The sequence below is a fragment of the Myodes glareolus genome, chromosome 1, assembly GCF_982192425.1.
Source record: "Myodes glareolus chromosome 1, mMyoGla1.1, whole genome shotgun sequence".
In the NCBI taxonomy this organism is placed as follows: Eukaryota; Metazoa; Chordata; class Mammalia; order Rodentia; family Cricetidae; genus Myodes; species Myodes glareolus.
Window position 1 is genome coordinate 58,322,102 of NC_142026.1, and position 27,875 is coordinate 58,349,976.

The 27,875-nt window shown below is 49.4% G+C and overlaps 1 protein-coding gene, 1 long non-coding RNA gene and 1 other non-coding gene across 5 annotated transcripts in view; 1 reads left to right on the forward strand and 2 right to left on the reverse strand.

Annotated features, from left to right (window-relative positions):
• Positions 1-9,689, reverse strand: part of LOC146896032 (IgGFc-binding protein-like) — a 28,169-nt gene extending 18,480 nt beyond the window's left edge. Inside the window, exons 1-4 of the mRNA XM_087907324.1 lie at positions 9,182-9,689; positions 6,758-7,362; positions 4,404-4,965; positions 2,445-3,037 (exon numbers count right to left, since the gene is read on the reverse strand). Coding sequence (XP_087763450.1) covers positions 2,445-3,037; positions 4,404-4,965; positions 6,758-7,362; positions 9,182-9,674 — 2,253 coding nt within the window. The 5' untranslated portion in view covers positions 9,675-9,689. The remainder of the gene's footprint in view (positions 1-2,444; positions 3,038-4,403; positions 4,966-6,757; positions 7,363-9,181) is intronic.
• Positions 1-27,875, forward strand: part of LOC125404400 (uncharacterized) — a 45,300-nt gene that overhangs the window by 2,243 nt on the left and 15,182 nt on the right. The gene's annotated exons all lie outside the window — the stretch shown is intronic.
• Positions 25,709-25,816, reverse strand: LOC125405197 (U6 spliceosomal RNA). The gene has a single exon (XR_007233499.3). It is a non-coding gene; the product is annotated as a U6 spliceosomal RNA (small nuclear RNA).

The following is a 27,875-nucleotide window of genomic DNA, read 5'->3' on the forward strand; positions in this document are numbered from 1 at the left end:
CGGCGGGCGGCATGGGAAGACCCAGCAGTCGGGACGGAGGGTTGGCTCTGTAAGCCTAGGGACATCCTAGAGCCACCAAAAGCTGGAGAGGCAAGAAAGCTCCTCCTCTGCAGCCTCCGGAGGGGGCGTGGACTTGTTGCCATCTCGACTTAAATAAACATGTGATTTTTAAAAAGCTGTTAAGTTACATTTTCTTTCAGTATTTACTTGTGAGAGGGAGCACAGACATGGATGTCGGAGGGCAGATTTTGAGAACTGGTTCTTTCCTTCCACCACGTGGGTCTCAGAGATTGAACCTAGGTTGTTAAGCTTGCTGTTCAGTGCCTTTACCCGCTGAGTCAACTCACCAGCCCAACGTGTGGCTTTAAGTCAGCAAGCTTGTGGCATTTTGTCACAGCAGCCACCAGGAAACTGTTACAGGTCTCAGAGGGGTAGTGACCTCACCAGCCTGGGTGAGGGGATCCTTCGTTACCAGGTGACATGGAGGCACACGCTGGCCTGAAGCACAGCCCACCCTTTACCCCTCTGAGCCCTGTCTGTCTAGGGGGATCAGGTGCTTTGTCTGCAGAGTGCCACCTAGGGAATCTGATACATAACCTGTGCAAATGCTTGGGCTGTGTCTCACCCCAAAGTGAGCCCCTCCCGTGGCTGGGACTGTGTTTGCAAGTGGACAGTCAAGGGCACTCAGAGTTGCTGCTGTCCCTGTGACTGGATGCAAAGTCAGGCTCCACCCCTCATCTGAAGATCGCCTGAGGGCTCTGGCTCCAACCAGGCCTGGAGGTGCACACCTGGTTACCACAGATGTGCCCTTTCTCACACACACACCCTGCACACTGGGGTTACAAAGCTGCAAGGAGATGGGGAGAGGGCAGGGGAAAGACATGCTCAGGCATGTCTAGAGTGTCCTAAAGACAGCAACAGCCAATCCTCCCTAGCAGGCTGTCCATGAATAAGGGCAAGTCATTTAATGTCTGGGTTCGGTTTCTTCCTCTGCAGTGATGGACAGTCGCAGGGATGCTAGGGTTTGGTGAGACGTGAATAATGGACAGAGACTGTCCCCATGTGTCTGGATCTGCCTTCTTGTCAGGTGCTAATCTGAGAGCTTGGGGCTTAGGGAAGACTGTAGCCCATGTCCAGGGCATGTGTCTACTCTTGTACCTACTGTTACCAGAATGGCTGTGTGCTGCATGTCAGCGGGGGATACTCCTGTGTATCTCAAGTGTCTCTGTGTAAGACCTAATGCTTCCAGTTCAGAAAAGCAACGAGTGTGGGGCAGAATCCAGTGAGCTGTTTCTTAGCAACACACATCCTGTTCTTGCTACAGGATTTTAGCAGTCATGGGATCTTGTCTTCCAAACAAATGTACCCAATCATGGTGCCTTCTACAGCTACAATCTTAGGTTAAATTGATGGTGAGGGTGCCAGGTGCTTAGTAGCCAATGGGCCTGGGGGCAGCATGCAAAATGGGTAGCTATTTTATTGTTGTTGCTATGGTTGTTAAGGGACAATGGGGTCACAGATTGTCCTCTGTCCTTGAAACTTACTTATTCTGAATTTTTCTATGCTATGACTGTATCAAGTGCTCCTAATAGGTAGAAAACCAAGGAGGTGGCTAGGGCAGTGTTGGATAGAAATTTCCTGTGAATACATTTCATCCTTGAGGGAGACTCAGGAGAACTCAGAAGTTCTAATGGAAAGTTCTATAAGACGAAGAACATAATAAGGACTAGCAACTCACAAGTCACAGGAAGTTCCTAAAACTTAGCAGATTCACAAGGTCTCTCTTCCCCAAGGTTCTATAAACAACAGGGACTGCTTGGCTTGGAGACTCTCCCACTTGCAGAACTAACTAAAGGTGGTACAGAAAGCTCCAGGGTTTCAGCTTTCGTCAGTCATCACCTGTGCTTGAGTGGACTTTTGTTTTCCCAGCTTCCTTTCGGTTGTTTATGCTCCCTGAGTTTATATTCCTTTATATATTTGGGTGGTATTTTTACTTTGGTGTGTCCTTGGTTCCATCTAGGAGTGAGCAGTGTGTGTGTGTGTGTGTGTGTGTGTGTGTGTGTGTTTGTGTATATTGGGGAATCAACTGTGCCCACCCAAGAGTAAACATCTTTGATCTTGATAGCCCCTCTCTCTGCAGCAATGCACTGCCCTCCTCACGGTCACTATGAGCTGTATAATGAGGTTGTCCATTGACCTATGGAGAGGGTCAGTTAAGGATCGAGCAGAAGGAGAGACAAAGCCACATGGCGAAGGCTCCAGGTCCCTGAGGCCTCCTTACTCTAGGCTTTCTATCAGTATTTCCTCTTGTTGAGGCCATACTTTCTCCAATATTCTCTTGGGCCTCTTAACACCCCCTCCAGGACTGAGCACCATCCATGCCGTGCCTCACACATCAGCCCTCAAGGCCCACATCTCCTCTAGGACCCCACCTCCTCTCTCACCTTGACCTTCCACTGATTCTGCACCAGCTGCAGGGTGTAGTTGGCCACCTGGATGGTGACCATCTTGGTCACAGCGACTTGCTCGTTGCCCCAGACCGCATTCTCCTGCAGTACTGTGAACGGTTGTAGGCCGGGCCGGGTCCAGCAGGTTTGTGCCAGCACATACACAGAGGTACCCATAAAGTCAAAGTGGCGGCCATCAAAGGTGGTGTAATGGGAAGTTCCTGACACCCGGCAGGTGGCTGAGTCCACAGCCACACACCTGAGGATGCCATAAGACACCTTACAGATCTCCTGTGGACTGCAATACGAGGCTTGACAGGACACCAGGCCCCCCTTATGACAGTGGCAAATGGAATTGCATTCAGGTCCAGGATAGAAGTCATCTCCCGCATGGTGGTAAACGCCCTGGTATAGGCAACCGCAGGAGGACAGTGGAATACAAGTCTCACCACTAAGCACAAAGCCTTCATCACAGACACAGGCCTCGTGGCAGTCTGAGCCGCAACCTCCAGGCACCGGCAGGTCTCCACAGGTCAATGGACAGCCTCGTTGACACAGCTCATAGTGACTGTGAGGAGGGCAGTTCATTGCTGCGGAGAGAGGGGCCATCAAGATCAAAGATGTTTACTCTTGGGTAGATACAGTTCATTCCCCAATATACGTAAGTACACACACACACACACACACACATACACACACGCACGCACGCACACACACAAGTGGCCCTATTTCTAGAAACCACCATGTTCAGTAGGTCAAGGGAACACCACTTTTCATCATAGTTTGTGAGCCTCAGAAATAAGATTCAGTTCTGATGTAATTGTGGTTTGTGGTTAATCTGTAGTATCTTAAATGATCCTGCTAACATTGGGCATAAGCGCTAATACACGCTACGTGTTTTAAATAAGCTTATGCATGCCTGTATATACAATCTATGCAGTATGTGAGTAGGTTTAGCATTAGCTTCTTCATTTTACACTAAGAAAAGATTAGGTTAGTAATTTCAAATATTAAGTGCTACTTAGTAATTAAAGATAACTACTTATACCATGGTGAAAGCACTTCATGTTACAACAAACAAACAAACTTGAGTTTGGAGAGATGACTCAGCTGTTAAGAGCACTTGCTGCTCTTGCAGGGAACCTGGGTTTGGCTCACAACATGCATATAGTGGTTCACAAGGCTCTCTAAGTTCAGTCCCAGGGGATTGGATGCCCTCTTCTGACCTCCTTGGGGACTGTATATCCCTCAGTGCATAGACATATATGTGGGCAAAACACGTACACATAAAATAAAAATAAATAAACCTTAAAAAAACTTAAATACACTTTAAAAAACTCAACCAACCAAATCAAACCATTTCTTATTTCACTCCCTAAACCCTAGTCACTCAAACATATCTGTCAAGCAGCTCCACGAAAGCAAAAGGAAGCTCCCAGCCAAACAGCCTGGGCTGAGCTCACTGGCAGAACTTGCCAAACTTGTGCCAGGCTCTGTGGTCACACCTCAGCACCACAATAAAATCGAAACTGAAAGAGATGTCCAAACCCCAAACCCACTGAAACCAAGCCAAATGAACACCTCCCCACCCCGTGTGATTGCAGCACCCCGTACTACGATTCTGTGGGCTCTAGAAACATTGGTCGTTTAAATGGAAGTAAAGTAAAATGAAGGAAGAGGGAAAATTCTGTCTCTGGGTCACAGCAGCCTCATTTCAGACATTCCTATTGCCTTTGGTTGACAGCTGTCCCTGGCAATCAAACTTGGGATGGCCAGGTGTAGTTGGCTGTAAGTGCTGTTGTCTATGACTTCTGAGGGTCATGTTGCTATCCCTCAGTTCCATGGCATAAAGCACAGCCCCTTCCTCATGAGACGTAAGAGGTTAATACAATGTCACTTGTATATTAATGAACAAACATCAGATCCAGCCCCCTGGTTGCCACTTCTGGTACTCACGGCAAAGTTTCTCACTCCTCCAGGGATACACAGTGACCCCTTCAGCCTGGCAGATGGCAGTGTATGTGGCCAGTACATCACACAGTGGCTTAGTCTGGCCAGGCATGCGGCAGCTATCATAGATGCATTCTATGAAGGCGCTGTTGAAGGCGGGCACTTTCCAACATTCCCTGAACTGACCGTCCCTGTCACGAAGGATCTTGCACTTCTTTCTGTTCTGAGCCACTATCTCGCTGTTCATATTAGGACACAGAAGTTGTTCGTCTGTTCTGCAGCCAGACTTCATTGTCACCAGCCACTTCTTCCCGAAGTCTCGAGGGTCAAGGGCTTCCCCTTTACTCTGCAGACCCAGGTCATCACGAGGGTCCCCGTTGAAGTTCCCACAGAGGCCACACACAGCTTTAGCATAGTTGCTGGGCACCTTGGCAGTCACATGGGTGTCCCAGTTGAAACTAACGGTCAGGCCGAAGTTTGTGCGCAGGACAGCATATTTGCCTTGGCGGAACGCCACGATTTTTCCACCTGCGGCTTGGAAGGGCAGGTAGTGAATGATGCCGTCCATCTGGACAGAGATACAGGAAGACCGTCAGGTCAGGGTACCTGTTTCGCCCATTTCCACAGTGCTGATAGCACTCTAAACTTTTCCCTTTAGTCTGTTCTCAAGACCTTGGCATTTAGTTGTTTTAATACACACTGTTAATTAATAGTCAAATCTTAGGTGCAATGTCATTAACACCTGTTAATAGTTATGCCCTCTCTTTATTGAGAGCTGTTCCATACCAAACACTGGGGGATAGAGAGCCTGGCATATGGAAAGTTATGCTTCCCACTCTTGATTTGTCCACTGTCCCTCTCCTCAGGGCACTGGCCATTACCCAAACTTCCTTCTGATAATTATGAGCTATTGTGTGAATGTTCAACAACTCATTTACACACACACACATTTTAGACAAGGTCTTTCTGTAGTCTTGGCTGTCTTATAGCCCACAGTCTGTCACTATATAGACCAAGCTGGCCTCAAACTCACAGAGATCCTCCTGCCTCTGCCTCCCAAATGCTGGGATTAAAGGCGTATGCCAGTACACCAGGCTATCTATCTATCTATCTATCTATCTATCTATCTATCTATCTATCTATCTATCTATCTATCTATCTACCTATCTATCGAGACAGGGTATCACTTGAACTAGTTGGTCTGGATCTCGATATGTAAATCACTAGATTGAAACCCAAGGTTCTGTCTTTCTCTGCCTCCTGAGAGCTGGGTTTGGTATGCGTCACCAAACCTGGCTTTTGCCTTTTTATTTTCCTTTGTGGGCAAGAGCTGTCTGTAGACTTGACTTTACCTGTAGCAAGACTCAAGAATGGCAGAGATGCTATCTTTGATCACAGGATGGGACTTACGGTGGATTTGCAAACCCTATTTGGGAAGGCTTGAAGCGGAACATTTGGCCTCTAGGTATGGATTTGTGTGTGAAGGGTTTTTCTTTATCCCTTGCTGAGCCAGCTAGTCCAGGGCTCTGGGTTTTCAGTCCTACCAAGTTATGAATAGCACAACCAACAGCCTGGAAAGGGTGGGGCCCAACGGGGCAAAAGAGGGTGCAGAGACGAGGCTGCAGCCAGGCAGACTGGCTTTTCTCTTGTTTGCTGAATTTTCTGAGACAAGATCTCACTAAGTGTAGCCTTGGTGCTGTGTCTGGGTGGATAGACACTCACTCAGTCTGAGAGACTGAATGAGGACCTCCATTTACTCCCTAACCTAATGCTCGCTTTGCTCCTGACATTTCACGTCCCATGGTACCTTGCTCTGTGAACCATTCCTAAGAAAATGTATAAGTCTATATTCCAAAGTTTCTTAAGAACAAACCTAGGGACCACCAATGCCTACTGAGCATCAAGACCTCTTTTAAAGACCCTGCAGACGTGGATTCATCAAATCTCCACAACCACCCAGGAAATGATGGCTCCTGGTGGCAAAGAAAGACAGGCTGGGGGACAGTCACAGAACTGCTATCCCAAGAAGGGATAGCAGGGGTCTAAGTCTGGGGTCTGGACCTTAGCCATAAGATAGTTGAATGATGGTGTTGGAGAGATGGCTCAGCAGTTAAGATCACTGCCTGTTCTTCCAGAGGTCCTGAGTTCAAATCCCAGCAACTACATGGTGGCTCACAACCATCTGTAATGAGATCTGGTGCCCTCTTCTGGCCTGCCTGCAGGCAAAATACTGTATACATAATAAGTAAATCTTAAAAAAAAAAGATAGTTGAATGAATCCCACTCCATCTGTCTTCACCCCAACCACTAATCTTTCAGCGGGTTTACGCTCTTCCCAGTCCCATGGCTGCTGCACGCACCAGAACTTTGCCTGGATAGTCCCGGGGCACCTCCAACTTGACTCCATAGGCCTCCAGCTGCACAGAGTGTACGAAGCTCACACTCTGACTTCCCCGACGTTCGTTTTCCATAATCACTTTGAAGTCGGGGAGGGAGGGGTGCTGGCCACACGCGGTGGTGAGCATGTAGGAGCAGGTGCCCATGAAATTGTAGTTCCGCATATCCAAGCTCCTGTAGTGCGGGTCTCCGGATGCCCCGCAGCTGCGGAAGTATTCTGGGTAGCAACCCAAGAAGCCATCCTGTACCCCACAACGCTCCCCAGGCAGACATCCTGACGTGTCCCTGCAGATCACCTTCAGGGTGGCTGCATCACAGGTGCAGCGGCGCTGGCAGGAGTTGTCAGCAAACACTTCCTGACCGGGGGCCAGCAGGCGGCCCTGGTAGGTGCAGCCACAGGATGACACGGGCACACAGTGGCCACGATTGACCACAAAGCCTGGAAGGCACACGCAGCCCTCCACACAAGGGCGCCCAGAGCAGTTGGCCGGTACAGCTTCTGAGTTGCAGGAGGCTGGGCAGGCAGGGCTGCAGAGTTCATAGTGACTGTTGGCTGGGCAGGTCAAGGCTGGAAGGTTGGAGAGAAAGGATTGGGTCATGCTAAGGTGGGGGCTCTCCCAGACAATGCTGCCTTCTCAGAGCTCCACACCCCTCAGTTAATGGCACTCAAACCTTCTTGATGCTCAGGGCCCAATGGTCTCCCCTACTCCATCCCTGCACAACCAATCAGTGGGCAAATCCCGTGACTTTCACTGTCCGAGCCCACCCAGAATCTGTTTCCACAGCCCATGAACCCCAACAGCCTCCTGCCTGGTGCCCTGGTCCCCTGTACCAAATCTGCTCCTCACAGAAGCCAGAGGGACTGGGAATGCAGGATCAGACCATGTACCTCACCCCCACCCTCCCATGGCTCCATCTGGGGGTGGGGAGCAGAGTCCTCCCCAGGCTCCTGGGGTTTCCCTCATCATCTCCCTGTCACCCCCCCCCCCATTTCCCTACTGAATCACTCTGCCCCTAACCTCAGTGGACTGGTGCCTGGTCCCGAGAGTCCCACCTCAAGCCTTTGCACTAACCACCCCTCTGCCATTGTTACCCTTCCCTCAGACAGATGCTTCAGATAAAAGCAAAGGCTGCAGGAGCCCACACAGCCTGGATTCCAACGCCAGCTTTCTCCTTGCCCATGTGTCCATGAGCAAATGGCTCTGGGCTGTGAGTACCGCAGTCTTGCCAGGACTAAATGGGATGGCACGACCCTGATTTCACTGGTTAGACGGACTGAACGAGGGGTGCTTCACGCCATCATTGTGATGATGGCTGGACTCCGTTGCCTGGCTGCGCTCTGGGATCTAGGGCCATTGATTTCCAAAGTCATCCCCGAGCTTCCCGATACTGTCACAGGACCTCACTTCCTTTGTCCTTTGAAGGTATTTCATAGTTGATCCGTCTGTCCCTCCCCTTCCAGGACATGGATTCTGCTGGAGTGGGGACACAGCCTGACTCAGTCACGCTGAGTCTTTATCAGCCGACCACAGAGCCTGAGAGATGTACAGGTGGGGAGGGGTAATGGACAGACTCAGAGAGGGAGGCCTCCTGTACAACGGGGTACCGTAGTGATGCAGGCAAGCCCAAACAATGTCTTTGTCTCCCCTGGACTAACCATCCTTCTGAAGTCCTAGTCTTAAGCCCTGGACCCGAGTCCCCTTCCTCCCTCACCATCCTTTATGATCCCGCCGCATTGCCCCGAGCTGCCTACAGGTCACAGACACGTTAGTGTGGCCTCCACAGCATCAGCGTGGGACACCGGCGTATTTCCTGACTGACTGAATGACTGCGTTAGTGGATGGGTACCTGGCAAGTAGTCCTCTGGGGCCTAATCCAGGGGCAGGGGCGCCACGGGAGTGTAACAAGCAGAGAATGACCACTGGTTTTTATCTTGTAACTTGGCAGGCTACCTTTCCTGCAAAACCTCTGTGGTTCCTTGGGTCAGGAACCCACATCCTTCTTCTCCCCCTTCCTGCCTATTCTGGTCCCTCCCATAGATTTCCAATTGGACCTTTTTCTTCTAGGAACCTCCTCCCATAACTGCACAGAGACCTTCACTGGCGTCACGAATCCCTCTAGAATGCCTGCTGTCTCATCCTGCACCCCTCTCCATCTACTCTCCAGCTTTGCCTCGGCGCCTTCTCATGCCGACCATTGCAGTGCATCCCGTCCCTGTTCAGTACTGTGAGCCTTGGGCCCACTGTAGCAGAGCGGGGGTGTCTCGGCCATCAGGGTTCTCGTTATTGCCTGCACTAGGCGGAAGCAGAGTCAGAGCTCAGTTACTGCGCAGATGCAGCGGTTCCCTGGGCCCTCACCAAGACCTCCCTACCCTGGCTGTAACTCACGGCAGTTGGTTCGTGACCGCCATTCCCGCACAGAGATGCCCAGGTCCACACAGGCTCTAGCGTAGGCGCTGAGGCTATGGCACAGGGTGAGGCGCTCCCCTCCTGTCACGCACATGTCGTACACACACTCTTCCAGGAAAGGCTGGGGGTCCAGGAAGTTGTGACAGTCCGCAAACGGGCCCATGGGCAGAGTTAGCATGCCACAGAAAAGGTCTCCCTTAAAGAGCTCGGACTGGCTTGTGGTGCAGGAGGGACAATTGCCGTAACAGCCGTCATCACATAAGGGGTCCCCATTATCCAGCTTCCAGCTCTTGGTGAAGTTCAGGACATCAGAAGTTGGCTTCCCATCAGGCATGCGGAAGTCGTCAGCAGGGTCTCCATTATAGTTGCCACACAACCCCCACACCTGGTCTTGGAAGCGCTTGGGCAGGCTCACTGTCAGCTGGCAATCCCAGTCAAAGGTGACCAGCAGCCCAAAGTCCAGCTCGATCATGCCTCGCGTTCCACTCTGGTACACACGCAGGCGACCTCCTCTCAGGGAGGCGGGGAGGCTTGAGTACTGGTAGTCGATCTGCAGAGAGACCGCAGAGGTCAGACCCCTGTGTAGTATCCCCTTCAGCCCTTACCTCCTCCACTCAAGTCCCCAGCTCTAGTTACACAGGGCGCCTTCCTTCCCTGCCCTTCCTTTGTCCTTCCCTAGGAATGCTGACCCTAGGGATGCTTGCTCTTGCACCTCTAGTGGCCTGAAGTATTCTTCCCCAAGATGTAGATGAAGACCCCGCCCCCCAGCCAATGTCTGCCAGGGGTCACTGACTCAATGAGGCCATCCCTGATCCCCTTCCTGTTGCCTCTTCTCCCCTGCTTCCCAGTCCCCATGGAGTCTAGCCTTCTCCCACAGTGTGCTAGTTCCCCACATTTCCCATCCGTCGGAGCCGCTAGAAGACTCCCTCTGGTTTCTCAACTCCCTTGTTTCTTTCTGTTTGTGAGGATATCTATATTAACTCTGGAGGCCTCTTCCTCTCTGTGTCAACTGGCACGTGACTCTTTCTGAGCAGTCCTGACTGACATTTTGTTAGCTTGGTTTTATTTTATTTTGTTTTCAAGACAGGATTTCTCTGTGTAATCGTCCTGGCTGTCCTGGAACTCACTCTGTAGTCCAGGCTGACCTCCGACTCACAGAGATCGGCCTGCCTCTGCCTCCTGAGTGCAGGGACTTAAGGCGTGTGCCACCACCTTCTGGCCTTGTTTGCTGTTTCAATGTACAAAACTGGTGGGGGTGCCCCTTGAGCCACAGCTGGGAGGGAATCAAGTGGATCTGCATAGAATGGAGTTCAAGCCTCTTAACTAGTTGCAACAGAGATTGAAAATGTCCTGTTATTAAAATTAAAAAATTAAATCCCTTTAGCGGCACATTCCTGTAATATAATATGGTCTAAGTGTGCATTGTATGCAAAAGAGACAGGACTCTTAAATGGGCCACTGAATAGTATATTTTTATACTATTTTACAGTTGGATATTTTTTTTTGTGAACACCCTAAGTGGGGTATATACTTTTTGTTTCTTTTTTATATTTATTTATTCATTTATTATGCATAAAGTGTTTTGCTTGCATGTGTGCCTGCAGGCCAGAAGAGGGCACCAGATCTCTTTATAGATGGTTGTGAACCATATGGTTGCTGGGAATTGAACTCAGAACCTCTGAAGAGCAGCCAGTGCTCTTAACCTCTGAGCCATCTCTCCATCCCCTGGAATTGTTTTGTTAAAACAATTATATATGTGTATCTATGTATGTTTGTGTATATATATATATATATATATATATATATATATATATATATATATATTATGAGAGCGAGAGAGAAAGAGAGAGAATGAATGCAGGTGTCCATAGGGGCTAGAGGCATAGGGTTCCTTGGACCTGGAGTTACAGACACCGGTTCACAGTGAGGATTCGAAGGGAAGGGAATCAAGGTTACTATAGCGTTAAGCCCTAAGTTCCCAGAAATTCTCAGAAACTGTTCCACTGCCTTTTTGATGAACCTGAGCCAGCTCCTCTCCCCTTCAGTGAGGCTGCTGGAGCATCAGGAGAGAACACCTACTTGATTTATTGTTCTCTCTGCCATGGTCTCTTCCTGCAGAGACCATCAGGGCACCCAGTTTTCTCCGGGTGTTGTTGAATCCACATCCTGTTTCTACTTACATCCTGTTAAGTCAGTCAAAGGCTGGTGAAACACCCTCCCAGCATTCCGGCGTCTTGGGCTCCTGTATAAGCCCTTGTCTTAAGGCTAGTGAGATAACTTAGTGCTAATACTCCACATTCAAGAGATGGGATGCAGAAAACAGACAGGGAGGAGCTCAGATCCCAACGGCGACAGACGCTGGCTGGACCCCATCACAAAGGTATCCTGTTAGCCAAGAAGCTTGAATAAGACCCAAAGCCCTTCCAGGGAAGCTGACACCCTCCCCCTCCTCATCCTAAAGACTGTATCAGACTGCAGGTGCTGTGCTCAACTACAGCCAGAAGCCTCCAGAAATGTAAGGATGGTCAAGATCCTTCATTAATTGGGAAGGTCTGCTGATTTTTGGCTTAAATTATAAGCAGTTGAGGGAGCAGGGACATGAACCTTTCTTGATTAGTAGACATAACCTAAAAAGTCTACGACAACTAAGAACATAAAAGTCTTGTGGAAGGAAGGGAGGAGGGATTGTACCAGTCCCGGAGTCATGCTGAGGGAGCCCACAGAGGCAGCTGACTTGAGCTCACTGGAGCTCATGGATGTCAGACCAACAGTCAGGGAGACTGCATGGGACCAACCTAGGTTGTGTGACAATCGTGTAACTTGGTCTCTTGGTAAGGCTTCTAACAGTGAGAGCAGGGCCTCTCCCTGGTGCTTAGCTGGCTTTTGACTTTTGGTTCCCCACGCTGAATTACCTGGTCCCACCTCGACATGAGAGGGGGTGCTAGGTCCTGCCTCAACTTGATGTGCCATGCCTGTCCCTTTCTAAATGAAGATGAAGGAGGAGTGGATGGGGAGAGGGGTAGATGGGAAAGGGGAGGGGACAGGAGGGGAAACTGGTTGGCATGTAAAATAAATGAAAAAAAAAGTTATTTAAATTAAAAAAAAATCAAACACCTGCTTTTGGGACCCTTTCCTTCTACCGGATTGCCTTGTCCAGACTTAATAGGAGAGGAGGTGCCTAGTCTTACTGCAACTTGCTATGCCATGGCAGATATAGGTGGGAAGCCTGCCATTTTCTGAGTAGGAAGGAGGGGGAGTGGATGGCTAGGGGGTGGGGGAATGGATGTTGATAGGAGGGGCTGGGAGGAGAGGAGGGAGGGGAAACTGTTTGGGCTGGGTGAAAATTACATAAATAAATAAATAAATAAGAATAAATTTCACTATGGAAGATAATGCTTACAAACGAGAATTTTAATAAAAACCTGAACGTATAACTATTAACAAATAAACAAACAAAAAGATCAAATAAGCCACCACCTTCATCTAATTCATTGGATGAAGAGTTGAAAACTTGAAATTAGAGCCCTGTCCACATAGGGGAGAGGCCCCTGTGCCCCGGAAGAACTATTGGAAGCTGTAGCTTCCGCTAACAGGAGTCCATAATGACCTTGCTAAGGACTGAGGAGGCTGGGAGGTTCCCATGACCCATTCAACTTTCTTCGTTACTTCCCTGTAACCAGGGAACAGCTGAGAATGAGTACACACTCATAAGCCTCGTGCCTAGCACGGAGACTTAACGACCCGTTAACAAAAAGAACCAATCTTACTGTGTCCTGTTATGAGAGTACCAGGGAGGTCCTGGAGGCAGGGTTTCCCACAGCCGGGACGGTGTAGCCTGGCTGACCACAGTGCCTGACTTAGTTCCTGTACATACCAGAATGTCCAGTTTCACAGTCTAGGGAGCAACTTTGTAAACTCAGGGCCCTAGTTGCCCTTTTCCCAGAGAGGCAGAAACTGCAGGTAAAAGTGACAGGGAACTGCTGTGTACCTAGAAAGAGGATCTCCTGCCCCCCCGCCACGCTGAAAGCCACCATATTGCTGGCCCTGCAGAAAGGGAGCCTGTTGGGGGCTCATCTGAAGAAGGAGCCCTGACTCCCCACTTAAAGCAACGTTTTGTGTAACAGAAAGCGCTCGAGGGAACCCAAGCCACACCTCCCAAAGCAGTTTTTAAGTGCGGTTTGATCACCTTGCTGGCCACTTTATCATACTCCTGTGTGACAGAGGAGGTCGCTTTGTTTGAGACACGAGCTGCTAATACAATTGCCTAAGACATCCACTCCACAACTGGGTCCTTACAGCCCTCTCAGGGTCTCACCAGCATAAGTGCTTCACTGTGCTGGGTCTAAAGGAGGCTTTTTAAAAAAGATTTATTTACTTCTTTTTCTGTGTTTGAGTGTTTTCTGAATGGATGTGAACCACAAACACACACAGAGAGCCAGAGGTCAGAGGTGGCATCAGATCCCTCGGAAATGGGCTTAACAGGCATGGGAGCTGGGAACCGAACCCCAGTCATTTTTAAGTCCAGCAAATGCTCTTAACGGCTGAGCCATCTCTCTGGCCCTCTTCTTTGGCCCCATTTCGCCTCTTAATTTTCACTCCCCTCCTCAGACACCCTCTCTGCCTCTACAGATCAACAACATCTGTATGACAGGGAACCAGCATGACTCACATCCACAGCAGTGAGGTGACCTCACAAGATAGGTCACTGCGTTGCGATCATCCCCAGATGAGAAAGACTGTTCACAGTGGCCAGGCCACACCTTTGAGTGGAAGTAATCACTTCATGGGAACCAGATTGCTCCCCTTAAGAGCTGACGGCAATATCGGGGTCTCCAGAACTGGTCTAGAACCAGAGTTGAAAAGATGAACATTCAAACCACACCTAAGCACCAGTGCCTGCTCTCTCTCTCTCAGCTGAGCACGCTCAGCAGAGAAGCTCTTCTGTTTCCCGACTCTGTAAGTTTGCAAAGTTCTTGCCATTCCTCTCAAGAGAGACTTCAAGGTTAAGTCTAATTGTTCTACCCCAAGAAGCCACGTGGAGAAGATCACCCAACCACACATTTCTTCTCTTGGTGTATTTCGATGATAGAGCCAAGGGTTTGACTGACTCTCTCTCTCTCTCTCTCTCTCTCTCTCTCTCTCTCTCTCTCTCTCTCTCTCTCTCTCTCTTTAAGAACCTGTAGTTTAAACCCAAAGCCATGGGGAACTCACCCGGGCAATGCCTATTTCTCCATAGGACAGGGACACAGTATGGTTGTAGGCATGCACGGTGACAAAACGCACGTAGGAGACTTTGTTGGTGCCCCGGTGCTCATTCTTGGCTTCTACTTTAAAGGCCAGCAGGGAATTCTTGGTGCTATGCAGCTCAGCCATGGTGTAGGAGCAGGTGCCCATCATGTCGTAGCGGCGGCCATCGAAGGTGGTGTAATGGGGATCACCCTGGGCACGGCACACAGCTGTGGACTCTGCCACACACCTGGCCTTTCCACTCACCATCTGGCAGCGCTGCCCAGATGTACACCGCATGCCTTGGCAGGAAGTCTCTGCTGTGGAGAGCCGAGCTGGGGAGGGAAGAGAGTTAGAAACAGAGTTGGAAACGTTCATGAAGTCCCTCCTTCAGTGTGGACTATGGGCAGTGGGCTCACGACCACCCATTTTACAGGCATGGAAATGGAGGTTTGAGGTCTCAAGGAGAGGGATTTTCCGGGTTTCCTGACACCCCAGGGTTTCTGATTTCACTGTTTAGCACAGCTTGGCCCAGAGGAATGGCAGGCGGTGGAGAGGGAGCAGAGCAGCCATTGGAACATTCAACCGTTCACAGTTCCGTTTCCCTCATCCTGGTCTTCCCATCCGGCTGGAATGGCCGAAGGATAGGAACTGGAAGACAGGGCAGGGCGTTGTGGGAAGTGCTTTCTGTGTAAGCAGGAGGACCTGAGTTCTGGTTCCAGCCCATGAAGAGCTGGGGTGATGGCAGTGGGTTAGCTCAGTGAGCGGGAGGGAGCAGGACAGTCAGGTCCCGGGCTGGCTGGTCGGCCAGTTTAGCTGACTGAGAGCTCCACGTTCAGAATCTCAAAAGCCAACAGACAAGATAATGGGAGCAGCAGAGGATACCTGCCATTGACCTCTGGCCTCTACACATGTGTGCTGGGGTATGCATACCTGCAAACACACACGCATGCCTGGGTGTGATACCTGCTTGCACACAGGTACACATGCATGTGTGTATGTAAGTATTTGCCTGGGTGTGCAAATCTGAATTCACACACGCATGCCTGGGTGTGATACCTGCTTACAGACAGATACATACATGCATGCCCAAGTGTGCATATATACAGATACACACATTCAGAACACACACACACTACACACACACACACACACTTTTTGAAGGAAGGCAGAGATACAAGCAAAATGGAAAAATCATGGTGTAGGAGGCCTTGGTCTGAGTCCTAGCCAAGGCATGCAGCGCGGAACTCTGGGTAAACTGTATGACGTGCTCTGTCCTAAGTGTGCCGATTTGCCAAGGAGGAAGCTTCTTCATAGAAGTTGGAGAGGGGTGTGGTAGTAAGCTAAAATGAAAACAAGTTTTGGAACTAAACCCAAGGATCGATTATTAATTGATATAATTAATTAATTAGCTACCCATCCCCATTCTACTAGTTAATTATAAAGTATCCCTTGAAGTGTGGTGGCATTTTGCCAGGATAAGGAACCCCTGGGTCTAGGTTCCCAGTCTGAAGAAGAGCATCTGGGAAGAAACAGCCCTTCCTGGTCAGCTTCCAGCCCTCAAGAGCTCTCCCCTCTGACCCTCCTGGCAACAGCTCACCCTGCACCACCCTGATCTTTCACCACAAGCTGATCTAAGGAATTTACACGCTTTCATTTGTTCCACAGTCCTGTTGTTGTTGGTGGTGGTGGTGGTGTGTGTGTGTGTGTGTGTGTGTGTGTGTGTGTGTGTGTGTGTGATTATCCCTACTTCAGAGTCACAGAAACTGAAGCCTAGAGAGGTGGAGTGATGCCCAAAGGTCACGCAGGCACAGCTGGGGTTTAACCCCAGGCCCTCTGCCTCTGGCCCTGTGTCCTCACAACACCTGAGCTACCTGGTGGCATCTTTGGAATGGGCTGAGCCTGAGGTCTCACACAGGGCCAGATCCTGTCCCTTCACTCTGCCAAAGCACGTGAAGCACCCATGGGGCTGGAACGCAGACGCCCCACCCGGGGTCCTCAGTGTTACTACTTTGGATCTCCTGGGTCTGTGCATCAGCACCCCTACAATAGGTGCAGCACTGCGGTTAGCAGCAGGTGCAACTGTGGCAGTTGCTAAGTTAGCAAAATAGTGACTAGCCCCTTCCCAAAGAGCCCTCTGCCCTGGCGCCCTTTGTCTCCCTAGGACTTTCTCTATAGTCTCCCCACAAACCAGCACACAAAGGCAGATGCTGGAACAGTGCGGGGATTCTCACAGTGCCCTGCTTTATGTGCTCCGGGTCACTCTGGTTGGCAAGTATTTTGAATAGTGTTCCTGGCAAAAAGGGGAGAATTAAGGAAGGACGCCAGGGCTGCTAAGGTGAGAGGTGGACAGGCCAGTTGATCCTGGGAGTCAGAGAAGAACAAGAAGGAAAGGTAGGGAAAAAGTGGTCAAGAGAGGTATGGGAGGTGAGCACAAAGTCCTTGGTGTCCAGGGCTCCACAAGGGCACAACAGTGCCAGTTCTTCCAGGCTGGGCTTGGCACCTAAAGTCCAGTCTGCCACGGTGTGGTCAGAGTGAACCAGCAGGGAATGCTAGAAGCTATTGTAGCTGACCATCTTAGCCTTGACTGATGCTGGCCACAGCTGACTCTCCACACCTCCCTGTGACCTTCTGTGAGGTGCCATCGGCCTGGCTGAGGACGGTGACAGAGGTGGTGCTCTCTGACAGACTGGAGATGAAGACGCAGAGGGAGGCCGTGCTGTACCTGAGCTGGGAATTCTGCAGGAAGGCCGTGAGGAATTCTTCCCCACCAGTGTTCCTGGGGTCCACTGTGGCCTCCTGGGTCAACCCTTAAGAAAACGCAGCTGGGGTTCACTTACCCATTCCTCCCCATTACAAACCCAGCTCGTTACCCTGTGCCCGAGACCCTCTTGACATAATTCTTCCCCTCTGCTCCTATTTCCTTCCTTACCCATGCAGCATTTGTTCATTTGTAATCCTGCTCGACTTTTGCTGCCTCAATGCCTGAGAACTCTGCACAGGGCTCTTGAACTTGAATACAGCAATGCCAGACAAGGACTAGAAACGTGTGAGATAGAGATAGCCCAGGCGGCAGTGTGGACCCTGGAGCACCATGCTACAGCTAAGTTGCTGCTGTTTTCTTTCACTGACTGGGTTGTTGTTTGGTGTCTTTTTTTTTTTTTTTTTTTTTTTTTTTTTTTTTTTTTTTTTGAGACACGGTTTCTCTGTGACTTTGGAGCCTGTCCTGGAACTCGCTCTTGTAGACCAGGCTGGCCTCAAACTCACAGAGATCTGCCTGCCTCTGTCTCCCAAGTGCTGGGATTAAAGGCGTGTGCCACCACCACCTGGCTCAGTGTCCTAATTTTCATTCTAACCTTCCAGTTGAAACTGGTTGGCTAACTGAGGCTTACAGTCTGACGGGACTCTGTTGCCAGTGGAATTTCTGTCTTACTAGGTCTTGGTGGTGTGTACAAGAGGAAGAAGGGAAAATGAGGGTTGTGGAAGTATAGATGAAGTCTCCTAAAAATAGAAACTGGTAGGCTTCAACACTCCAAGCATGGGGGAGGGAATCCTACCTTTTTTTCCCAGGCTGTCACTTCCATGTCAGCTAGCCTGGGGGATACTGGCAATGATTTATGGAAGGAGTATAAGTGAGAGATGCCGACCCAGGCAGGCAAGCTTCCCAGCTATGGACAAGGACATGGCCGGGGCTCACTCTGACTTACCCCACAGGAGGGCTGCTTTGGCCCAGAACACCCACCAGCTCCATAGGGATCCCATACCTGCAGCAGGGGGAGACGGAAGGTCATATAAAGCTATCCTGGTGGAGACTGTTATGGAGATAGCAGAAGGGGACAGTCCTGGGGCAGGGGCTACCTGGGTGCAGGAAGGCTGAGGAGGGAATGAACTTCGCTAGGTGGGTGGACCAGCTGTGTGGATGGGGTGGGCAACTTCTAGCCAGATGTAGGGAGTGAGCTAGGGAGTTCAGAGTCCAGGGAAACAGGGGGAGGAATTGGATATCCGGATGCCCCGAGGATACCCCGAAGGCAAAGATAAGAGGTCTAGAAAGAAGGGCCAGAGGAGAATAGCTGTCCTTCCAGGGAGAAATCCGCTCCTTCTTACCTACAGGTTCCAGCAGCTGCAGGAGCAGACTGTGGACTGAGCTATATAGTGGAGTTTCTCGTTCCCTCAGGCCACACCACTGGCCACATGCCAGGCAGACAGTGCCAGCTTCCTGGAGGAGGCTGCTGATAGCAGGCCATGTGAATAGTGAGTCCTGACTGTCAGTGGAGGGATGAACCTGTAGCTTGTGCTCTGGGAGGGCTGAGATCAGCTGGCACCTGCACCCAGGGGATGTGGGAAAATTTGATTCAGAAAGAATGGTGTCTGTCCTTAGGGGGACAGCTGGGGAGTAGCGTGCCAGTGGCCTGGGTTTCTTGAGCAAGGTAGTGGGGATGAAGGGTGAGGTAGCATTGATTATGTTTGTTGGCTTGCTGGCCAGATTCCCATCTTTGGCCTCTACCTATAACAATATAAAGGTCCATATCCGGGTTCTGGCTCCTTGCAGTCCCCATGGGCTGATCCCTGGTCCGAAGCCACCCACATCTTGTTTCTAAATCCTAGTGAGGGGAACTGTCTAGGGATTTATAATCTGAGGCCTTGACTTGGGTTCTTGTGTAGGACGTGAGGTTTCCAGCCCAGAGATTGGTTTGGTATTTAAGTTATTCCCCTGTTTCATCTCTCTCCATGGAGAAGGGACTAATTTGGGGATGGATCTACACCTTTTCATCTCCTATGTTAGAATTTTCCTGAGCTGTCATATGGGGCTTTCAGGATGCAGAAGTAACAGAGGGCATATTGACTTTCTGGATGTGATCCATGTCTCCCGAAAGGCCGGCACAACCCATGACACTGTTGGTTCAATCTGAAAGGTTTCCCATGGGCTATTGCGCTTTAACATGCGGTTACAGCAACTAGTACTGTTTGATGAGGTTGTGGGACACAAGGTTTTGGGCACGAGGATTCACAAATCAAAGCAAGCTACGAGGGACAGGCCTCGGAGGTTATACATGCGTCTGTTTCTGTCTGGCTCTGATGCTTGCTTGTTCGATGTAACCAGCCACCCACGCTCCCGCATAGATGGAGATGCTCTAGCCAGAATGCCCTGCGCACCGGGATAGACTGCACCCTCTCAAACCATGCCCACGACCCCGCATGGATGGAGGTGCTCTAGCCAGAATGCCCAGTACTCCGCGGTAGACTGTACCCTCTCATACCATGAGCCCACACGTTTTCTTCCTCTCTCATTCCTTCTCTTAGTCACTTTTTTTTTTAATCACAACCATGACAGAAGTAACAGATGAGAAAATCAGTATAGAGAAGAGGGGTCGTTAGTGTGACTAAATCCAACATTATTGTCCTTGTATCTCTGGAACCAGTTTGTTACAAAGACATCCATGGAAGGATTTGGAGGCGGAGGCTGGAAGAGCCCCAGAAAGTGGAAACAGAGCACCTGCAGGGCTAATGTGGTGGAAAATCGAAGGCCCGAATGCCAATAGAAATGGGTGGACAATGGAGACCATACTTACGAGCTTTCAGGCAGGAACAAGGACTTGGGAATTGGGGTAAAGACCATTTATTACCTTCTGGTTAAGACGCTTACTCTGTGCTGCCCATGAACAGTTTAATTGGGTGAGACTGTGTCTAACAGGAATGGAGTGATTCGTTCGGTAGAGGGATTATCACTGGCTGGCTCTAGTCAGGCACGCGTCGGGAATGGAGAGAGGAAGTGGGAACCACATGCAGCTTGGGGCTCGAGAACATTTGAAGAAGCCTCAGACAAGTTGAAAGCGAATAGAGCAGATGGAATTGTTTATAACACCAGAGAAGCTTCGCACATAGGAAAGGCACCCCAGGGAAGAGGCTCCCTCGGCGTGGTTGGTTTCCAGGGTATGAAATGCACGGAAAGGATCGTTTTTAAGAAGAGAAAAGTACATACAGCCAAAGAGGTGCTTGGCTTGAAGTGTCCATGTAGGGAAATGTTCTTCTGGTTCTAAGGCACAGGACCTAAGAGCCACGGTCTGCTGGGGAATATTATTTTAGGGTGTGTTGCTTTTGTTCATGCTGCATTTGTTTAACTCTGTGAAGCTGTGTGACTGCGCCTGTCTAAAACACCTACGGTCTAATAAAGAGCAGAATGGCTAATGGTGAGGCAGGAGAGGGGAATGGGTGGGGCTGGCAAACAGACGACAAATATGAGGAGAGATCAGGGAATGAGAGAGAAGTAGGAAGACTTCAGTGGTCAGCCCCCCAGCCAGACATGGAGCAAGAAGGAAAGAGAAGGTATACAGGAACAGAGAAAGATAAAAGCCCCAAGCCCAAAGCTAGATGGGATGATTTAAGCTAAGAAAAGCTGGCAGAAACAAGCCAAGCTAAGGCCGGGCATTCATAATTAAGAATAAGCCACATTGGAGCACCGGACTGAGCCCCCCAAGGTCCAAATGAGGAGCAGAAGGAGGAAGAAAATGAAAAATTAAATCAGGACTGCGAGGGATGCGATCACCCACTGATACAGGGGGACTGATCTAATGAGAGTTCACCAAGGCCAGTTGCACTGGGACTGAACGAGGACGTGATCCAACCAGATTCTCTGAATGTGGCTGGCCCGGAGTCTTTCTGAAAAGCCATTGACAATGACACTGGGACTTGTTTCCTCTGCATATATTGGATTTTGGGGATCCAGTCTGTCTGGACACTCACCTTCCTGGACCTGGAGGGAGAGGGGAGGAACTTGAACTTCCCACAGGGCAGGAAACCCTGACTGCTCTTAGGGATGGAGAGGGAGGAGGAGAGGGAGTGGGGAGAGTGGGAGGGTGTTGGGTGGAGGGGCGGAAATGGAAACTTTTATAATTTAATAAAATTACTTTCTCATTAAAAAAAAGAATAAGCCTCTGTGTGTGATTTATTTGGGAGCTGGACAGTGGGCCCCTCAAAAAGCTAGAAGAGTAAAACATCGAACAATGGTCCCGATTAACTGGGCTACATCTCGAGTTGGCAGAACTTGGCATGCGGTGCTGCTTTGGCTGTCATTCATGAAGACCACAGTAGTGATGTGGCATGGAAGCTTGTACTAGGTTCCAGGAAAAAAAAAAAACAAAAAAACTTCTATCTGGCATCTTCTATGTGGCAGAGGTGGAATCCATGTAGGGTAGCCCTCCCAGGTCAATGCCTGAGGTAGTGGAACTAAGGTCCAAGTTGCCATGGACACTCTAGGATGGTGGTGGTGCCAGAAGCATTGCGTGTATGTCAAGGAAAGCTACAGGCACTGACTGGAGCCGGAGTGAAAGGTCGTGTGTGTTGCAAATGGCAAGGCCACAGGGGTAAGGATGGCCAAGCCCTTAAGAACCCAGATGGTGCCAATGGTGCGATCTAAGTTTTGGGCTCTAGTGATAGTGCTTAATATTTGCCCTCCCGGTTTGGGGTATGACTTTGCTCCAGTCCTTCCTTACACCCCTTGCCCCCCAGAACGGGACTGTTTACTCTGGACCACTAGGTGTTGGAAGAATGTTAATGTTTTGTTTTTTAAGGGCTCATAGCTAACAGTGCCTCGAGTCTCAGAAGAGATCGTCGGACTTGTGACTAATGCTGAAACTATGGGACTCATGAAGTGGAATTAACAACTTTGCATGGTCAGGTGGCCATGCATCTACTAGGACCAGCGGTGGACTGTTAGGGTTTGAGTCTGACATGCCCCAAAGGATGTGTTCAAATGCCTCTGTGTAAGGAACGCTTCACTGCCGTGACAAAAGTGGCAGCCTGAGAAGGGAGCTGAAGGTTTGTTTAGCTCACGGCAGTGCTGACTTCAGTCCATGGTCACCTGGGTCCATCAATTCTTCAGCCAGTGGCAAGTCACCAGTGTCATGGCAGTGGGACAGGGCAGAAGGAAACAGAAGCGGAGGCTTCCAAGGTCCTCAGTGACCTCGTTTCCTCAGCCAGGCCCTGCCTCCTAGGCTCCGTCACCTACCAATAACTCCATAAAATTATAAATGCGCCAATGGATTAACCCAGTGATAATGGCAAGACCGTCAGAAACTGCTTGAGGAAGGCCAGGAAGGCAGATGGGAAGAGAAGGAAAAGGCAGCGGCATCTTGTAGCCTTGTCTCTGACTGAAAGCCGATATGAGGAGCTGCGGTTGAGCTCTCTCTGCTTTATCAGGAGCTGAGGGGCCAGGGACCGGTTTCATTGCTGCACATGCACACTGTTGAGGGATCTGCATCCAACAGAGAGCCTGGCTTACTTATCATACCTCCTGTGTTGTGGTTGACCCTCTCTGTGGGCTCTTCAAGAGGACCATGGGAAGAAAAGCTCTAAAAGGGAGACCCAGTCTGCTATGACTTGAGAAGGGAAAGGCCACCTTATTTCCGTGACAATCCTATTCGACTCATAAATATGCGTTAAACCCTCTTCTATAACTATCAAACCTCAGATCTCATGCTGCTGTCTTCTCATTTGGGTCACCCTGTCCTGCGCTCTCACGAGGGCTATCCTTTTGCCTGGCTTTGCTTAACAAACTTCTTCAACTCTCCTTTCTGAGTAGAAAGATTTCCTTCAAGAACAGAGAACTGAGGACGAGCTCTATCCAAGTCATAGCTCAGGTAGTAAGCAGTGTGAGCACGGGGCCATGCTTTCTGTGTGAGTCTGGAGTCTCGGCTCCACGTGCACTCTCCATCCTGGCTTGTTTTGCAATCCTCGTTCCTGTGGGGTTTTCAAGGACCGCACACTTCATGTGAGTTGCCATCCTTGCGGAGAGGAGAATCTTCGGCAGCAGTAATGCTGAGCTCCATCTCCTCATGGTTACAGAGAACCACCCTGTACTTAATGAACGCCTCTGTGCTGAATATAGGGAACTCTGGGGAGATTTCCATTCCTCAGTCCCGAGTTAGATCGGATAATAGTGTCTTGCTTCAGAGGATAAGGCCGTCGGAGGCTCATCTTCCCTGCAATGCCCTGAGTTACTTTCTTGTGCTGATATAAGCGAGGCCAGCCACATGAGACCCTGCGGAGATGAGACAGCTCTGAAATGACGCCACAGTGATGCGCTAATTAGCACATCGTGGTGGCCAGGCTTGCTCTCCAGAGCCTGCCTTGCAATCCTTTGCCTGCAACCCTCTCTGCCTCGCTTTTGACACGGTGTACAACCCTTGCTTATCTCTGCTACCACCCGGCTGTACTATTTATTTGCCTGCTCTCACAGGCATAGAAACCTAGAACAGCAGATGCTCAGCATTTTACCAAAGCCTCTTGTAAAACACGGGTGTGCACACATGCACAAGCCATGTGAGCAGTTTGGCTATAAGTCCTCCTTGAAGCAGGCTCAGGATCTCAAACTCATCCCTTGCTCTCACGCTGAGTCGGATGCCTGATGCCCTAATGTGGGGGAGTTATCATCTGTGCCAAGGAGGAGTGGGTGTGGCTCTGTTTAGCCTGGGTGGACTCTGACTTTGCTTTCCATAGGTTGTTCAGTCTCTGACTCCAGGTGAGCATATTGTGTTATATTTTTTTTCTTTTTGCTTTTTTTGGGGACCCACCACCCAGCTCCCAAATAATTCACACACAGAGGCGTATTCTTAGTTATGAGTGCCCAGCCTTAGCTTGGCTTGTTTCTTATCAGCTTGTCTTAGCTTAGATTATCCCAATTACCTTTCGCCTCTGGGCTTTTTATTTCTCTCTATTTCTATATACCTTTCTTTCTTCTTACTCCTCCTCTCCTTGTTCTTTCGTTCCTCATTCTCTCTCCTCCCAGGGTTTCTCCTATTGATCCTCTCTGCCTGCCAGCCTCGCCTATCCTCGCTCCTGCCTCGCTATTGGCCGTTCATCTCTTAATTAGGACCATCAGGTGTTGTAGACAGGCACAGTAGCACAGCTTCACAGAGTTAAATAAATGCAGTGTAAACAAAAGTTACACACCTGAAAATAATATTCCCCAACATGAGCACCTCATGTCTTGCCATTTTAGGGGACTTTGGGATAACGAAAGGGGACAGAACTGGCAGGATGCCCAATCTCAGGGATCTTAGCCAGCGCATTTAATTATTACAGGCACGGGTGGAAGCGTAAGGGAGCAGATGACTAAATCTGAGGCTCCCCGGGGAAGGGCTGCTCTCACCTCCTCTCCGTGGCCAAGGCCTGAGGAAGGAACACCTTTCTCCTTATGGTGTCCTGTTTTTCTCTTCCGGATATGGAACCATTCATCCCCCCAGGGCTTGTGCTTTGATGCAGGGGTGAGGGGCTTGGTCCTGCCAGGCTTTGTTGGGAGGTCTTCTTACCCTCTCTAAGGGGCGGGATGGGGTTGGGAGATAGGAGTGACAGTAAGGGGAGGTGGAACAAGTGAGAGCAGGGTAGGGAAGGAGGATTGTGGTTGGTATGTAGAATTGAATAAAAAATAACACTTGCACTTCCTCTGTAACACAGACTGGCCTCAACGATGTGGATACTGTGGAGGTCTGGTCTAAGAACTGGAGTCTAGACTTTAACAACGTTTTCTAACTATATCTCTTTTCCTAGAACTGGGGCCCATGGATGAAAGTTCCCCAGTTCCTGATAGTGTTTCACTACTCCTGGTTGGAAAGGAAGATCATCCAAGTGGGAAAATGGAAGGATGAACAATTAGAGAGATGCTAAGTCCTGAGATCTGCATCCCCAAAAGCACTGACCGGGGACTGGAGGTGCCGGGACCAGGGGACCAATTCCAAGACACCAGGATTCACAAGTTCATGGGCTACCACTAGCTAGTTCTCGGTTAAGTGGCAGATACTATACAAAGGGCAAATGTTCTGGGCTCATCTTTCCATCAGGCCTTGGCAGTGAGGCTCCGAGTCAGCACTGCATTCTCCTTCCCCTGGGTCTTTATGGAAAAAACAACCGTTTGCTGTGTCCTCCAGCTCCACAGAGGAAGCTGCTGTGTCCTAAGCTGCAGTTACAGGGGTAACACGCAAACCTTTCTTCTTCCTTGTGTATTTTCTCTTCCTTCTGCTTTTCCTTTCTGGTAGTAGGTAGGTAGTAAGTGACTTTTACAGTTCAGTGTCCCTTGTCCTTTGGAAGTTTTGTTGTCACGGGAAGCTTTTGCTGAACTTCAATGTGTTAGATAGATTAGTCATAGCTTAGACTCCGAGGAGGAAGATTCTGCGCAAGGCCCACAGTCGGCAAGAATATATACTCTAGCACTATGTGGACAGCTAACTCTCATTTATTTTATTCTGTGATATGACTTCAACTTCTCTCTTTCATATTCAAGTTCATAAAAATAGGGAATTTTCCATAAACTTGTGTGTCATCCTCATGCAGGGGAGCATGGTAATCTTCTGTGTATTGTTCCAGTTTTAGTATATATGTTCCCGAAGCGAGCACTCGGCTTCCTTTGAATAGGTTGGTGAACTTTGATGTGTTGCTCTGTCTCACTAAGGAAGAGGGTGCAAAGTAGGAAGGAGCCAATCAGGGGATAGGTGTAGAGAAGGATACAGGAGGTGTTTGGGTAAGAAAAAGCAAAAAAAAAAAAAAAGAGCACACACCTTTAATCCCAGCACTCGGGAGGCAGAGGCAGGTGGATCTCTGAGTTCAAGGTCAGCCTGGTGTACAGAGTGAGTTCCAGGACAGCCAGGGCTGTTAACAGAGAAACTCTGTCTAGAAAAACCAACCAAACAAACAAAAAACAAAAAGAAAAAGGAGTGGGTAAAAAGAAAAGACAATATTTTTCATCAGAGAAGAATTTTGTATAGTAAAGTAAGATTTCTGTTAAAGTGAAATGCCTGGATTCTTTCCAAAATGGAAAAGGTGAAGGCAAACCAGAAGCCATAAGCAAGCTGCAAAAGGTCCAGGTAGTAGACAATGAAGCTTCAGGATTATATGTAACACACACACACACACACACACACACACACACACACACACACACACTCTTAAACACACTCTTAAAGGATTCAAATTTCTTGCTGGGCAGTAGTGGCACACACCTTTAATCCCAGCACTGGAGAGACAGAGGCAAGAGGATCTCTGTGAGTTTGAGGCCAGCCTGGTCTACAGAGTGAGTTCCAGAACAGCCAGGGTTGCACAGAGAAACCCCATCTCTCAAAAAACAAAAATAAAAGAGGGTTTAAATTTCATAAAATCAAAATGCAGCATATTGACATAAAACAGAAACCTGGTTCTTTATTTAGAACAAGGAGGTTTTCTTAAGATATTGATCTGTTCTTGGTAACATTTATAAGAACTGGCTTAAAGAACAAGCATTTCATGCTTATCAAGATAATTACTTGTGTTTTCTGTTTTTAACTGTGTAGGAACCCGAGTCTTTAATAAAATCAGGACTCGTTTCCAAACGAGTGGTAGGAGGAGTTGGAATGAAGGCTACTGCCTCCGCCTCAGGATGAGTGCACGTGTCCTGGGAGTGAGAGGTGGGTCAATCAAAGCTTGGGGGTCAAAGCTGAAAAGGGTAAAGGGCCCTGCAAGGTCATCCAGGACCTAGGAGGACACGACGTCTCTAAAATGGCCCTAAAACTCTGATGTCACCTGTCCTATTGATCAGAGAGGCCGTGGAGTCACCGGGGGTTAGATGTCAAGGGTGTACATCCTGGAAAGAGGAGAGTCACCAAGGGAAGAAATGTCCCCTAGGTGTCCAAGAGAAGCCACATGGTCAGCAAGACCCTAGCACATCAGCACAGCTGAGAGAAGAAAAGCCAATGGGTCTAATTAGGGGGCACCCCTGAGAGTAACTCTACTGGGTCTCGATTATCCTAACAGTAAAGGAGATTGTCCCAAGCTGCACGGTCTCCAGCACCCAGCAGGAAAGTACAACTCCAGAGGGCGGCGAGGGCCAGTGAGATAACTGAGCAGGGATAGTGCTTCCCGCAAGCCCAGACTGCCTGAGTTTACTCTGCGCGACCCTCAGGGTGAAAGGGAGAACCAAGCTGTCTTCTGACTGCCACATATGCGTTCTCTCTCTCTCTCTCTCTCTCTCTCTCTCTCTCTCTCTCTCTCTCGTAACAGAAAGCAAAGTTAATTGATAATAGTAAAGGATCTAAAGTACCCGACCAGGATTCTGACCTTGGCCTGGTTGAGCAGAGTGCCCCAGGGTCCTCCAAGGATGGCACTCAGATCATGGGTTCCAGCCCGCTAAGTCCTCCAAGGACTGTCAAGCATTTAGGGCATTACTAATTTGGTTCTCCTGTCCTTCAGAAAACCCTAGTTTTTAGAAAGTGCTCATGGTGAGTGCTCTTCAGAGCAGAAAACCAATTGAGAACTTATATATCTTCTTTAAAAGGAACCTCAAGGGTTCAAGGTCAAATAAACAACCTATTGGCTCATATCCTAACTCCTGAGTTGTGGTGATACCTTGTTTGTAATCTAACAAATAAAGCTTGCCTGAGAGATCAGAGAAGCAGTGCAGCCAGCCACTGGAGAGACCTTATGC